This window comes from Panthera uncia (assembly GCF_023721935.1).
Source record: "Panthera uncia isolate 11264 chromosome A1 unlocalized genomic scaffold, Puncia_PCG_1.0 HiC_scaffold_17, whole genome shotgun sequence".
Taxonomy (NCBI): domain Eukaryota; kingdom Metazoa; phylum Chordata; class Mammalia; order Carnivora; family Felidae; genus Panthera; species Panthera uncia.
This window is the reverse complement of record NW_026057577.1, coordinates 119,468,355-119,484,029: the sequence shown is the minus strand read 5'-3', so window position 1 is coordinate 119,484,029 and position 15,675 is coordinate 119,468,355. Positions and strand designations below refer to the sequence as shown.

At 37.5% G+C, this 15,675-nt stretch overlaps 1 protein-coding gene across 4 annotated transcripts; it reads left to right on the top strand.

The window, feature by feature from the left end:
* Positions 1-1,363: 1,363 nt before the first annotated feature.
* On the top strand, positions 1,364-15,467 carry FBXO4 (F-box protein 4). 4 transcript variants are annotated; one of them, XM_049648710.1, is made up of 7 exons: positions 1,364-1,566; positions 2,799-3,034; positions 5,667-5,887; positions 9,403-9,478; positions 9,589-9,764; positions 13,638-13,708; positions 14,924-15,467. In XM_049648710.1, the coding sequence occupies exons 1-7, from the start codon at positions 1,378-1,380 to the stop codon at positions 15,011-15,013; spliced, it is 1,059 nt and encodes a 352-aa protein (XP_049504667.1). In that variant the 5' UTR covers positions 1,364-1,377; the 3' UTR covers positions 15,014-15,467. The 4 variants fall into 4 exon arrangements, with proteins under 4 accessions (XP_049504667.1, XP_049504665.1, XP_049504666.1 ...); XM_049648708.1 differs by having other exon boundaries at positions 13,533-13,708; XM_049648709.1 differs by having other exon boundaries at positions 13,533-13,728.
* Positions 15,468-15,675: the final 208 nt, after the last annotated feature.

The following is a 15,675-nucleotide window of genomic DNA, read 5'->3' as shown; positions in this document are numbered from 1 at the left end:
GTATTTTTTGGATTAGATTGAAGTAATCTATTTGAAAATGAATGACACAGTAGTATTTGTGTCCTTATCAATAGAGACCATAGTCAGTTCAATATAATAGGTTACCCTTGTTGAAAAGAAAACCACAGGCCCCAGATGGAATCTCTTATTTTAAGGGCCCCACTTCAGCAAAACAAAACCATAATACTTAACCTACCTGCAGTTTCAGCCACCTGAGGAATGTAACCTTTAACCAGTCAACAAGGAATCCCTGGTCAGGACTAGGAAATTTACTGATAGACCTCTTCCATTCCCCTTAGGAGAGTGACCTTGTCTACAACAGTGTACTTTTTGCCAATAATTTCCTTTTTTTCCTTTTTTTTTTTTTGCCTTTAATAATTTTTGTTTATTCTCTACACCCAAGATCGAGAGTCTCATGCTCCACTGACTCAGCCAGCCGGGCACCACCACCACCCCACTTCTGCCTTTTAAAAACCTTCCTTTTCCTGCAGCTCAAGAGAGCTCCTTTCTTTTTGCTAGATGGGATGCTTTCATATTCATGAATTGGGCAATAAAGACAATTTGATCTTTTAAATCACTCAGTTAAATTTTTGTTGTTTATTACCTTGTAATGTGGTCTATGGCATAGTTTCTTAAAGCCCTTTCAAAGTAAGGCTGGACAAGGTGAGTAAAATGGATAACTGTTTTGATAGATAAAAAAAACAACACTAGCAGGATTTCAACAGTACTGTATCTGGCTTCTCTTATTCTGGCCCTATGTTGCTGCCCTTTTGTGAGATGCCTACCTTCAGGAATTTTTAAATGTACCTATATTTTTAAGTAGAGAATACAGACTCCTCCTCACTTTGGCATAAGGTCTTTCATGATTAGTCCCCTGGCCACCTCTCTACTCTCATTTCTGCCAATCCCCAAGAACACAAACAGTAAATCGGAGACTGAAAAACAATTAGAAAAAACCTCCACGCCTGGCACGGCAGTGCTGAGAAGGAAGCAACTGGTTATTATGCCTAAGACAGCGGAGGAGGGCAAGCTATTGAATAAATAGGGATCACCTAGGCCCAGATGAAGTGTAAACGGGTCCCAGACAGAACGTCTTTGGGTGAAGTAACCAAGTTACAAAGGGCCGAGAGATTTCCTGGGACCGAGTGAGGTTAGCAAGGCTGAGGTCTGAAGTGAACGGGGCAGTGAGCGGTGCTTCGGGCTCCACTCGAGACGGCACCAGACTGGGCCACATCTCGATTCCCTTCCGGGTGCGGAGGCTGCCCGCGGGGAGACGTGGCAGGGGCCAGACGGGAGGTGCGGGGCGGGTGGCCAGCCGCCCGGAGGAGGACGCGCAGCGCGTGACCCTGCGGCGCGTCACGTGCGGCGTCGGCGGCCATGGCGGGAAGCGAGCCCCGCAGCGGAGGCAGCGCCCCGCCGCCGCACCACAGCGACTGGAGCCGGCTGGAGGCCGCCATCCTCAGCGGCTGGAGGAACTTCTGGCAGTCGGTGGGCAAGGAGAGGGCAGCGCCGAGGGCCTCCCAAGAGGAGGCGGACGAGGAGGCCAGTACCCTGACGCGGCTGCCGGTGAGTGGCGGCCACCGGACGCGGAGGACCGCGGGGCCGGGCCGGGAGGGGCGCCCCGCTCGGGCGGCCTTGGGGGCCTCGCCGCGCCCGGGCCTGGGTCTGTCCCGTCCTGCAGCCATTCCGGGCCGTGTCGTCACCTGGGAATAACGGTAGAGCAGAGACGCCGAGGCGTTGACCTTTGGTCCTCCGCCGCGGGACCGATGGTCGCGGCGGAACTCACCGCAGAGGGGGCGCCCCGCTAACCGGCCGGGTCATCCTCACGTCTTCAACCCCGCAAAGCGAGTTTTGATACTGGAACGCCCTGACGTCATTCAGGAAAAGAGGAGACCACGCCAGACTTTGTGGGTAGCCTGGGGAAGCCTTCAGCGACTGTGTTCTCAGCGGCTCTCACCTCAGGTTCAGGGTCCAGAACCCCTGGGGGACCCCCCCCCCCCGGAAACACTCGGCTATGACGCTGTGGTTCTTCTCCCACCGCGTGTTTCAAGCACCGACCCTCACACTTCATTGAGAAGTTGTTACAGGCGCCTCGAGGGGCGACAGGCCACAAGAATTATACACCTCATTTATTGTTAAACTCTTCAGGCAGATGGGAAAATGGAGAGACGAAAAATTTTCTTCGAAATTATTAAACTCTGTATCTCGGCTGAACTCTTGACACCTGCCTGTGACATCTATCAGAAATTGAAAACTGCAGGCTTAGAATGCCTCCAAGGGTCTCCCTTTTATAGGGGTTCTTGGAAATAATAGATTTTATGGAGGCACTCAGATGACAGATTTATTCTTTGATTTGCTCTAATGACAAGATCAGAAGTTTGTCAGCTTCATAAAGATTTTATGTTGAAGGCTAGATTATTTCCTTAAGTAGTTTGTTCAAGTGAACGGTGTGGCAAAATATCCGTGAGAAATTAAGAATCTGGTTATTTTGCTTGAAAAATGAATGTTTCGGTGTGTCAAAAATTAAGTGTTCAGTTACGTTTCTCTTTTGGTGGCAGGAAATTAACTTCCAAATAGTAGATTTCATTAAGAATACTGACACACCGATCTTTGGTTATCTAGTATAATTCTTTACAAGTTTTGTAATTTATCATGATATAATCATTAAAAAGACAAACTCTTTGGTTGACCTTTGGTTTCCTAGTATAATAAAATAAATTTTATAATTTATTATCAGAAAACAATTTTCCAAGATAACGTTTTTCATGCCTTTTACCTACTTGCTGTTTCCATTTCAGATTGACGTACAGCTATATATTTTGTCATTTCTTTCACCTCATGATCTGTGTCAGTTGGGAAGTACAAGCCATTATTGGAATGAAACTGTACGAGATCCAATTCTGTGGAGATATTTTCTGCTGCGGGATCTTCCTTCTTGGTCTTCTGTTGACTGGAAGTCTCTTCCAGATCTAGAAATCTTAAAAAAGCCTATATCTGAGGTCACTGATGGTGCATTTTTTGACTACATGGCAGTGTGAGTATCTAGTTTTATGAATTAAAAAGAAGATATTATATTTGACTATATTACGAGTCAATAGTGTAAATTAGTCTTGGCTCTGCCACTAATTTGTTTCATGGAATTTGGGTCTAAGTGTCTTTTTTAAAAATTGAGGATTAAGTTAAATGACTTCCTTCATAGGACCCTTTCGTTTTTCACATGTTGTTATTTGCCTGTGGTGCCTGACTCTAGACTGTTTCAATAATTGTAGATAGTTCATATGCCAAGAAGTAAAACACTTGTTAAAATTTTCATTACATATAGAATACTTGTTATTTTGTTAAATGATAAATACTTTTCTGTGTCCAGAGAAAGAATGATTAGCAATTAGAGACCAGTTCTTTAGCAGGAAAGAACAACATTCTCAAGATTCTGGGAAGTAAGATTTTGTTATCCAAAAGCACTGACACTTTTAAATATCATGTAGCTGAGAGAATTAATGTTCTTGAACAATTGTAATGCATTGGATTCTATGAGGGGTGCTCTTTGTATGTTTACTTAACATGATTTTCATGCAATAAAGAAGGTATTATCCTTGTGTTACGGATGTGGAATTGAGGTTCAAAATGGTTATGGATTTGCCTAAGGTCATATAGCTTATAAGAGACTGTTCTGGTTGGAATCCTATCATGCTGCATTAAGCATATAATGTCATTGGGTCTGGATATAACCTCCTTTATTGAGGGCCCCACATTTAAGGCATGGTAAATAAAATTAAAAGATATTTGTGTTTTAGGTAAAGATTTTAGTAGCTATAGTATTTTTTTCATATTTTATTTAAGGTATTCATATCTTTCCTTATTCTAATGCAGATGCTAAGTCTTGTGAAGCTACTTGATTAAAATGTATGTGTTATGTTATATATAATTTCAATAAGTGCTACTGTACTCTCACTTGCTAGTTGTTATTTCTACATTGTCCCACAACAAGTACATCATGCTGTGGAACCAAATTTTCCCCAGGAATAGTAATAGTCACAGTAACTACCATTCATGGTCATATAAAGTGTTTTTTTTTATTGAAGTATAATTAACATACAGTGTTATGTTAGTTTCAGGTGTATAATATAATGATTCAACAATTCTATGCACTTCTCAGGGCTCATCTTGATTTGTGTACTCTTAACACCTTTTATATCACTCATCTCCCTACCAACCTCTCATCTGTCAACTACCAGTTTGTTCTCCGTATTTAAAAGTCTGTTTTTGGTTTTTTTTGGGTCTCTTTTGTTTTGTTCATTTGTTTTGTTTCTTAAATCTATAAATTAATTTCTGATCCATACAACCCTGGGTTAATTGTTATTGCTTAAATAATGCAGATGAAAAAAACTTAAGTTTAGACTATAAGTAGCTTATATAAATAAAGTGGTAAGGTTTGGCTAGATCTACCTAGCCTCGAAGTAGATTTTTTTTTTCCTTCTTGAATTACAAGGTTCCTAAATAAAGATCATTATCTTGTTAGGTTAGTGACTGTCTCAACCAGCTTGATTTAGTTAAAGGGATTTAGGTTTTATTTTTATTTGGGTACTACGTTTTAATTTTTGCTAACATGTAGAATTGCTAATTTAGAAATTTATAGCTATTGAAAGAAACAGTTGTTTTTTTCACATGATTCTTAGTTGGCTAGGTTATCCGTAAGGAACATTTGAGCTTCTGTGTATATGTAACACTTTTTAAACTGTTCCATTAGAGGCTGTTAATAAGAGTACTTAAGAAATTTGGTTAGGGGCACCTGGGTGGCTCAGTTGGTTAAGTGTCTGACTTCGGCTCAAGTTACGATCTTAAGGTTCATGGGTTTGAGCCCCACGTTGGGCTCTGTGCTGACAGCTCAGAGCCTGGAGCCTGCTTTGGATTCTGTGTATCCCTCTCTCTCTGCCCTACCCCACTCACACTCGCTCTCTCTCTCTCTCTCTCTCTCTCAAAAATAAGTAAGCATGAAAAAAAATTAAAAAAAAAAGAAATTTGGTTATATTGGTGGACTTAGTGATTTTTTTCTTTTCTTTTTTTTTTTTTTTTTTTTTTTACATCTAGAGATACTTATGCTAACTATCCACGTAGTTTATCTTTAGTGTGCGGTTTTTTCAATCTTGGCACTACTGACATTTCAGACCAGGTGTTTAGACCAGTTGTCCTGTGCACTGTAGGATGTTTAGCAGCATCCTTTACCTCTGTCCACTAGATACCAGTAGCACCACCCGCTGACCCCCAGTTGTAATGACAAAAATGCCTGAGAGTCATAATGACAAAAAAAGGCTGAGAATCTCTACTCTATGTAGTGAATTTTTTACAGCTGTAACAAGTGTTAGACCAAGTATTCCATGAGAAAAATCTAAATGAAAGATTAGAAAGTAAGTAACTACTTCCTGGGGAAAACTTTTTCAGCTTCTGGACCACTTCTACTCCCAGAGCGCCTTTGTTTTTTCCTGTCTGGCATTCAGCATACATACTATAATGGTATCTGTCCTCCATGTCCCTCCATGAGGATTCTAACTACATAATTATTATATCTCTTGTGTCTAGCAGGTTCTCAATAAACTATATATTGTTGAATGAATAACTGCCTAAATTTTTTTCTGTCCTGATTTTCTAATTGTGACAATTTTATATAGCTATAAAATGTGCTGTCCATATACAAGAAGATCCTTGAAATCTAGCCGTCCTATGTATGGAGCTGTCACGTCATTTTTACACTCATTGATCATTCAGAATGAACCACGATTTGCTATGTTTGGACCAGGTTTGGAAGAACTGAATACATCTTTGGTGTTGAGCTTGATGTCTTCTCAGGAGCTTTGCCCAACAGCTGGCTTGCCTCAGAGGCAGATTGATGGTAATTTTCATGTTAATCTATAGTATATAATAACTAAAGCACTTTGAACTTGATACTTATGTTGAATAATAAATTAATTTTTAATTAATTACATCATTGATGTAATGAAATAATAGTAATTTGGTGAATAGGAGCCCCCTCCTTGGTCCCAGTGGGTTGAAAGAATTGATTTACTTTTTTATAAGAGGTGAGCTTTCCTTTATTTTCTCAAGTTTGTGTAATCCAGAATGTAAGATTATGTGAAAGTAAGTTATATGTTATCAAGATGTTTGTACAGTATTTACCATATGTTAAAAGAATGTTAACAGCGAAAATCATTCAGCATCTACTGTGTGCAAAGTACTTTGCTATATATTGGAATTTTTAAAAAGACCTCAATTAATACTTTCCTCTTCTTTCTATGAAAACGATAAGTTAGTTGGCATGCAGGAGATATAATAAACATACCTAACAGTATAATCTAGCTTTGCTTTCCTCATTCATTTATTGAGAGCACCTATTAGATACTAAAGGTGCAGAGATTTAAAACAAATATCAGCAATCTTTGTCCTGAAGATACTTAGTTTAGGTAAGGGCAGAGACAAGTATGAAGGTGATTCGTGTATGGTATAATTAGCCTCCTGGGTAGAAAGATAAGGGTCAAAGAAGGCTCCATGTTGAACACGATGCCTTATTTGAATCATTAAGATGAATTAAAAGAGGCCATTAAAATAAGGGTAAAAGTATTATGAGCAGTGAGCACTACATTTCTAAAAGCACAAAATTCTGGATACATGTGACCTTTTGAAGTAGCTCTGTGTGTCTACAGTGGGGCTAGGTGAGAAGACACCTGTATGTCATGCTTAAGCATTTGGGAGCTGTCGAAAGATTTTAAGCAGAAGAGCGAGATGATCAAGATTGTATTTGAGAAAGATCTGGCTTCTAAGTGGAAAATTGATTAGAAGAGGCTATAAAGATGTGGAGACTCATTAAGAAACCACTATAATACTGTGAAGAAAGTATGAAGGATACAGTGTTGACTGATTATGTATTGGCAGTATTTCTGATGTGGTTTTCGTATTGGATGATGGTGCCATTCACTAGGGTAAGGAAACACAGGAGGAGGAAGAGAAACTTTACAGAGATCTGTATAGGGAGAATGACAGCCACTCTTTGGAGTATGCTGACTTTGATAACTCTGGGAGATATAAGTAGAGATGCCCGCTATAAGCAATCCACTTGTGTGAAAGCTGCATTAGGGCAGGCTAGCTTTATTCTTGGCTGTCAGGCATGTAATAGACTGTCAACATGTATATTTGATGAATGAATGAACAAATGACTTTGTGGATTACTCTATGCATCCAGATCTTAAGAGTAAGATCTGGGTTAGAAATCAAGATTGGGAAATCATAGGGTGTCTGTGTGGACTTGAGAGTTTTTGAGTATAGAGAGGAATATTGTGAACCAGGTGCTGAAATCTTCAGTGAATGTTTAGAGGAAGGGGTTGTCAAATGTCATAAATGACATCCTAAATGTCATGGATATCATAAATGATGAGGCTGAGGAAGGGGAGATGGTCCTGCAGCTGAATGGTGTATCCAAAAAGAGATGAAGTTTCAAAGAGAGCTGGTGAGTAATAGGACATGGAAGTGAGGAGTAAAGAGAACATTGACTCCACCTCTTTGTCCTGAGATATGAGAGGATAAACAATTTTGTTAATTGAGAGTCTTCTGCAAGAAAAGCAGCATTTAAGGGCAGGCCAGTTTCAGATAAGGCTGTGAGGTGGAACACTTTAAGAAGAGGTTGGGGATATGGGGAAATTTGCTGATGATGAAATGTTAATTTTATTCTTCAGACAACAGCAGAAGTGTTTGTTTTGAAAATGCCAATCTAATTATGCCTCAAACGCCACAAGATCAGGGAAGAATAGAGGGATGGGTCATTGGCAAGGTGGTACAGAACAGCATGGAGATCATACTGGGCTGAGGTTAGATGTATTGAGAGGGTAATCTCTGGAAATTAAACTGAGAAAAACAAAAATCAGAGATATAGTAGAATTTGTTTCTTTGATCTCTTTGGGGATCTCTTTGGGGAATTTGTGTACCAGACCTGGTGGCCAGGGGACTAGGGTCATGCTTGCAGTCTCAGCCACCAGGATCTCTACCTATGTGTTGCCTGGAATGGTGACATAGGATGGCATGGCAGGTTTATTTAAGTAACTAGATTGGCTGTAATTCATGGATCGATGATATGAAAGGTGGAGTTGTCCTAAAGAGGTAAGTAAACGTGAGATTATATCAAGTTGTTTTTGAAGAGCGATGGCTTTGAAGGAAAGAGAAATAATTAGGCATTTTCAAGCCATCTTTCCAGTTGCTGTCAGAAGAGTGGACAGTAGGGGACAAAAGTGGATGTAGGAGACTGGTAAAAAGTGACTGCAAAAGTCCAGGTGATAGGTATGATAATTTAGACTAAAAGGAGGGAGTGAGGATGGAGAGAAATAGATCTAAAAGGACATTTACATAGCAAAAAGAAATAGAGCCATAGAAGAAAGAGGGATCTTTTCATAATGCAAGAGGAGAATCAGCTCCTGAGTGTTAATACATCCAAAGAAGGGAAGATGTTAAGAAAGAAGGAAAAATGACAATGTTGAATAATTCAGGTAAAGGTAGTAAGAAGCTAGTGTTTAGCTAGGAGTTTTACATATACAGTCTTATTTAATGCTTATAGTATCTCTAGGAAGTTTGTATTTCTATATTTTGATGTCAAAACTTTGGCTCACAAAATATGACAATGTGTGACAAATGCAGATTATAACCCAAGTCTAATTCCAAATTTCACTATCTGCATATTTCCTCAATTTTCTGAGGTGATACTGGTGAGTCCCCATCAATTTATATGTATATGTATATATTTAAAAAAATTTTTTTTTGTTAATGTTTATTTATTTTTGAGGGAGACCAAGACAGAATGTGAGTGGGTTAGGGGCAGAGAGAGAGGGAGACACAAAATCTGAAGCAGGCTCCAGGCTCTGAGCTGTCAGCAGAGCCCGACGCGGGGCTCAAACTCAAGAGCTGTGAGATCATGACCTGAGCCGAAGTCAGACGCTCAACCGACTGAGCCACCCAGGTGCCCCGATTCCCCATCAATTTAAAAACATTTTCAGAAGGAGAAAAAAGCCATTTCACTGAATGTATACATGGAGTATATGACTAATGAGAAACATAAAAGTTGGTAAATGAATCTTGAGGATAGATAGTAGCTGTTATGATGCAGCTGCTACTGATATGATACAGAAGGGAAAGCTCTAAGCCTAGCAGTTCTTTGTTCTTTATCCATATTTTTATTGCCATATAAATGAAAATTGCATACGGCATCTTTTCTTCAACATAAACATTTCATTTTATTCCAAAGCTGTGTGTAACTTGTCATGGACTTTTTAGTTGCTCATTTTGCTTGCACTGGGTAATTTTTTTCAATCTGATGTTTTTCTATATTTATTAATGACTTGTTTTGATAACTGAAATTTTCTTCTTTAGGTATTGGATCAGGAGTCAGTTTTCAGTTGAGCAACCAACATAAATTCAACATCCTGATATTATATTCCACTACCAGGTAAGGCTGCCTACTTGGTGGCCTACCTGAGGCATCAGGACTTCGATACTTTAGGGGGATGGTGCTTGTTTAGTGTCTGTTTATGTTTTATATTTACATTTTTCTTATAGAAAGGAAAGAGATAGAGCAAGAGAAGAACATACAAGTGCTGTTAACAAGATGTTCAGTCTACAGAATGAAGGAGATGATCAGCAAGGAAGCCGGTATAGTGTAATTCCACAAATTCAGAAGGTGTGTGAAGTTGTTGATGGGTTCATCTATGTTGCAAACGCTGAAGCTCATAAAAGTAAGCATTATCTTATTTTCTTTTGAAGAGCACGTTTCTTTTTTTTCTTTTTTTGCAAAGCAAATAAGACATTTTTAGGCTTTACTCTGACTTTTTAAGCATATGATGGTTAATTTAATAAAAGTGATTCTATGACCATTACTGTTAATAGTGGGCTTTCAAACTTTGATGTGCATTAGGATCACTTGGGGAGCTTGTTAAAAACATACCTGCCTGATTCCTACTCTGATGGATTTTAATTCATAGATTTGGGTTGGTTCTTGGGCATCTGTTTTTTTAATGAGCACTTACAGAATTCTGATGCATATCAAAGTTTGATACTATAACTACATAGTATTTCTTTGCTGTATGCTTCTGCACTTGTTATTGATGTTTTGTCTGCTTCTGGTTCTGTTCAAATAATTTATGCAGATAACTGAAAAATTTTTACCTTTGTTTCAGTTGTCCAGATAGATGTGTGGGGTGGAGTATTTAATTAAGTAGATTAGTTAACACTCACTGCATATTCAGAATAATTGCCCTTCACATTGTTATTTAGGCATAAAATCAGAGTATTACTGGGTCACAAGCGAGTATTATAATTTTTCTCCAAAATCTTTTGTGAATAAGTTAGGGCATGAATATATAATACATTGTCCTCACTCAGAACAAGGTAGCAGTAGCCACTCAACTGCCGAAAGAATTTAAAGTTTATGATGCACTGAAGTTAACCACAGCAACAAAAGCTAAGTCCAGCTCAACTACTGACTGGTTGGACTCAACCACTGCATTAGTCACCTAACAGAAGAAGCAGCATGCCCATGTCTGGGAATAGATTTTCTTTACCTCAGTCTCTACTGTTCTTTTACATAAAACATTTAACATTAAATTAAAAATTATAAGACACAAAAAAATAAAAAATGACCCATTGTCCAGAGACAAAGCAATCAGTGGAATCAGACCCAGAGATGACCCAGATGTTGCCACTCTCAAGGACATTGAAATAACTATGATTAATATGTTAAAGGATCTAGTGGAAAAAATGGAAAATATGTGTGAACAGATAGGGATTTTCAGCAGAGGAGGAGGAAGTTATGAAAACATAAAATGGGAATGCTAAATGTGAATATATAACAGGTGAACGGGAAACAGGTGAACAGTTTCCTTAATAGATTTAAGGAAATAAACCTTTGGTGAACCTGAAGATAAATTAATTGAAATTATCCAAATTAAAACCTAGAGAAAAGAGGAGTGGGGAGCATCTAAGAACTGGAGGAACCCATCAAGGGAAACAACTGAGGGGTCAGCATACTTTTTCTTAAGAGGCCACATAGTAAATATTTTAGGTGTATAATAAGCCATATGATCTCTCACAGTTACTCAGCTCTGCTGTTAAAGTGCAAAAGTAGCCATAGGGAATTTATAGTGAATGGGCATGACTGTTTTAGAAAAAATTTATATTTATAAAAATAGATCCATAGAATGTAGTATTGCCAGTCCCTGATCTAACTCATATGTAACTGATCTTCCCAAAACATGAAGAAATAAAATAAGGAAAAAGAAATTTTTGAACAGATATTAGCCAAATGTATTTCAAAATAACTAAAAGACAACAGACCATAGATCCAAGATACTCAGAGAACTCCAAATAAATAAATAAATAAAATACATAAGTAAAAAATACATCTAGATACATTATAGCCAAACTGATGAAAACCAAAGACTAAGAGATTATCTTGAAGGCAGTGAAAGCAAAAGGAAGCATACATAGAGAGGGCCAAAGATAAAGACACAGAATTCCTGAAAGAATTGCTGAAGGCAGTGAAGGGAAGTCTTTACAGTATTGTAAAGCAGGAAAAATCTTACATCCAGCAAAGGTACCTTTCAAAAATGAAGACAGAATCAAGACTTTCAGACAAAACCTGAGAAAGTTCATTATCTGCATATTTGCATTACAAGAAATATTAAAGAAAGCTCTTCAAGCAGAAGACTGTGATACCAGATAGAAAATTGGATCTTAAAAAAAAAAAAAGAGGAGCCCTGGGATGGCTACACTGTTTCCATATATATATATATGGATATATATATATATATATCCATATATATATATATATCCATATGTATATATGTCCATATATATATGTCCATATATATATATATATCCATATATATATTTTCCCTTAATTTAACTTTTTTATAATTATGTGAAGGAAAAATAATAACAATTATCGTGGGGGCACCTGGGTGGCTCAGTCAGTTGAACGTCCGACTTCGGCTCAGGTCATGATCTCATGACTTGTGAGTTCGAGCCCCACGTCAGGCTCTGTGCTGACAGCTCAGAGCCTGGAGCCTGCTTTGGATTCTGTGTCTCCATTTCTCTCTGCCCCTCCTCTGCTTGCATGCTGTCTTTCTCTCTCAAAAATAAAAAAAAAAAACATTAAAAAATAAAAAAAATAATGTGGCTATATGATATTTTTAAGATATATAATAATACAAACAGCATGGAAGAGAACAAATGGAAATTCACTGGTACAAGGTTCTCCTATATGTAAAGTTGTATAATACTAAGTAGACTGTTACAAGTTAAAAATGTACATTGTAAATCCTTGAGCAACCACTAAAAAATGTGTGAGAGAGGTACAATTAAATAAGTCAGTAGTTAAGGTAAAATGGAATCATTACAAAACACAGTTCAAAGAAGGTAGGATAAAGGAACAAAGAACAGATGGGACAAGTAAAAAAATCTAAGAGATCTATGATAGATTTAAATGGACCCTGTTGATAATCACATTATAATGTTCATTCATTTTCTATTAATATATAACAAATTCTCTTCAACCTAGTGCTTAAAACAACACCTGTTTATTAGCCTGTAGTTCTCTATATCAGAAGTTTGCACAGCTTCTTCTGGTTGGGTTCTCAGCTTAGGGTTTTACAGGCTGAAATCAGGGTGAGATGGGTTGCATCACTTTCTGGTGGCTCTGGGGAAAAATCTGCTTCCTAACTCACTGAAATTATTGGCTGAATTCCGTTCCTTACTGTTGTAGGACTGAGCTGTTTTCTTACTGACTGTCAGCTGGGGCTGAATCAGCTTTTAGAAGCTATCTTCATTTCTTGCCTTGTGACTCCCTCTTGTCTTCAGATCCAGCCAATACAGAATCTTTCTCACCAAGAGAACTTCATCTCTTCTCTTAGGTCAGCTTCACTGAGGATAATCTCTCATTCTTGAAGTCATATTTGTCTTATCATGTAGTCTGCTCAGGGCAGTGATATCCCATCACTGATTCTAGATTCCTCCCACACTTAAAGGGTAAGAGATTATACAATGGTGTGAATCATTGGGAGACCTTTTAGAATTTTGACTACCTCACAATGTCAATGATTTATACACGCCAAAGAAAGGCAAAGATTGCTAGTTTTAATAAAGAGCTGGATTCAACTATATGTTTAAATTGTTTAAACTAAGGCCTTTGAAAGAAAGGGTAGTTTTAGCTACAAAATTTGTGAGAGGAAAATATCTATATCAAAGTATTTTTATTTTCAAACTGTAAAGACATCTGAATGGTACTGTGACTATTTTTGCCCTCTAATATTACCAAAATTCCTATCCTTGAAGACTACTTAATGTAATTTTATGATAGATCGTAAATGAACAGCTGTAAATAAACAGCAATAGAGGCACTTTATTATGTTTGGATCCTGGTAATTTTTTTTTTTATTTCCTTGTTTTGTTTATTTTAAAAATCACTATAAGTAATGCAAATTAAGGGTTTTGACTACATTCTCTAGGACATGAATGGCAAGATGAATTTTCTCGTATTTTGGCAATGACAGATCCAGCTTTTGGATCTTCAGGAAGACCTATGCTGGTTTTATCTTGTATTTCTCAAGCAGATGTAAAAAGAATGCCTTGTTTTTATTTGGCTCATGAGCTGCGTCTAAATCTTCTGAACCACCCATGGATGGTAAGGTCTTACTTTCTCTGGTGAGAAAAATCTTATTTTTATTTTTCACTATTCTCTATTTGATTTTATTCTTTCCTACTCATTCTCTTTAATGAAATCACATTCTAAAGTTAGTTTTAATAGCTTAATCAGTGGGAGATAGTCAGTTGGTATCACTGTTTCACCTGATCAATTTGTTCTCCACTTGCCTTTCCTACCATAGATACAGTAAATCAGTTGGCCATTGTTTTGGGTTTTTTTTTTTTGACGTTGGTGTCATGTTTTTTTTAAACATGAATGTAATATACTCTAACGGTCATCAAAAATACAAGTTCTATCTTACTATTTCTTGCTTTCCAAATTTTATTTTAATCATGGAACGCTTTCTTCAATGAAACCTTACATGAAAGCTCCTAGGTAAAATAAAGAAAAATTAAAATTGGAAATACTTATGCTTAAAAAGTTACAGGATTTTCTTCCTTCCTCCCCCTACACCTTCCACGGAGCCCTGAAGACTCTTTGGAACACAGTTCGAAAACAACTGATAAAGGCGTCCCTTCCTGGGTGGTGGGAGTTTTAGCTTACCATTAAGAAGAGTGGCAGTCTTTAAAAAAAAATTTTTTTTAACGTTTATTTATTTTTGAGACATAGAGAGACAGAGCATGAATGGGGGGAGGGTCAGAGAGAGAGAGGGAGACACAGAATCTGAAACAGGCTCCAGGTTCTGAGCTGTCAGCACAGAGCACGACGCAGGGCTTGAACTCACGAACCGCGAGATCATGACCTGAGCCAAAGTCTGACGCTTAACCGACTGAGCCACCCAGGTGCCCCAAGAAGAGTGGCAGTCTTAAAGACACGTTTTTGCAACTGGATAGCACATTTATCATCTGAGTAGCTGGATTCTTTCAAAAATGTTTTAGTTTTCAAAGTGGATATTTTGGAGAATTTTTTTTTTTTTTCTGATACAAACAAGTCATTGAAATGATAGTTTTTCCCATTCCCAAAGCTGAGTTCTAAGATACGTAATAAGCCTCATATTGGTAATAAATTATAGACATAAGAGAAGATCATATTTTTTTATCTAAGTTACATAGAAGACAAAATTTGAATGACTCACCCAAAGTTTATTGGGATTTTTTAAACTGTATTCTTTTGTTAATATCTAGAAAAATGTTTCTTTTAATCATAAGATTTTGGACTCAGTTTCTTACAGTGATCTCTCTTATCTGCTCATAGGTCCAGGATACAGAGGCTGAAACTCTAACTGGTTTTTTGAATGGCATTCAGTGGATTCTTGAAGAAGTAGAGTCTAAGCATGCAAGATGATCCTTCTTTTAGACCTTGAGAACTGAAACCATTTGAAACCTGTTACTAAGGTCATGATGTGGATATTTGCTCAGTCAGCTCATTTTGTCCTGCCTTTTTGCAGGTGGGCTTTATATTGGAACAGCTGTAGCTGCTATGTTTTTTACATAATTTTTACTTTTTACTTTAAATCAATTACAAGAAAAAAACTTTCAGTGCTAGTATTTAGCCCCAAAATGAACCCTTTAAGATTTTTTTGATAACTTTTATATTTTTCTTTTTTAAAATATTAAATTCTAGAAAAAACAAGTTTGTACCTCTGTCATTCCTTGTGATTTCTCTTTTCAGTTCAGAGATTGCCCTGGTGGAAAATAACAAATTTGCCAAATTTTCTATAGGTTCTTTTCAAGGGTCCTTAACTGGTTATCAGAAGTTTTTATGTATTCTTAATAAATATATTGCTTATAGGCTGGAATATTCTTTGGAATTGCATTTAATATTATGGTCCTACAACTTCTGGGTTTTCTCCTGAGACAGTAGAAATTAACTTGGTATCATATTTCATACTAATTACGTGAAAATAACTTTCCTGGAAGTTCTTGCTATTTCAGATAACTTTGAAGGCTCATAAGGTTCTAAAGTCAAATTGTATTCCATCCTCCTAGAGAAAACATTCCATTAAG

Bases quoted from the DNA above. Each gene is read 5' to 3' on its own strand.
- FBXO4 (XM_049648708.1), top strand. From the start codon at position 1,378: ATGGCGGGAAGCGAGCCCCGCAGCGGAGGCAGCGCCCCGCCGCCGCAC. The intron at 1,567-2,798 runs GTGAGTGGCGGC...TTTCCATTTCAG, and splicing joins GTACCCTGACGCGGCTGCCG to ATTGACGTACAGCTATATAT. The intron at 9,479-9,588 runs GTAAGGCTGCCT...TTTTTCTTATAG, and splicing joins ATATTATATTCCACTACCAG to AAAGGAAAGAGATAGAGCAA.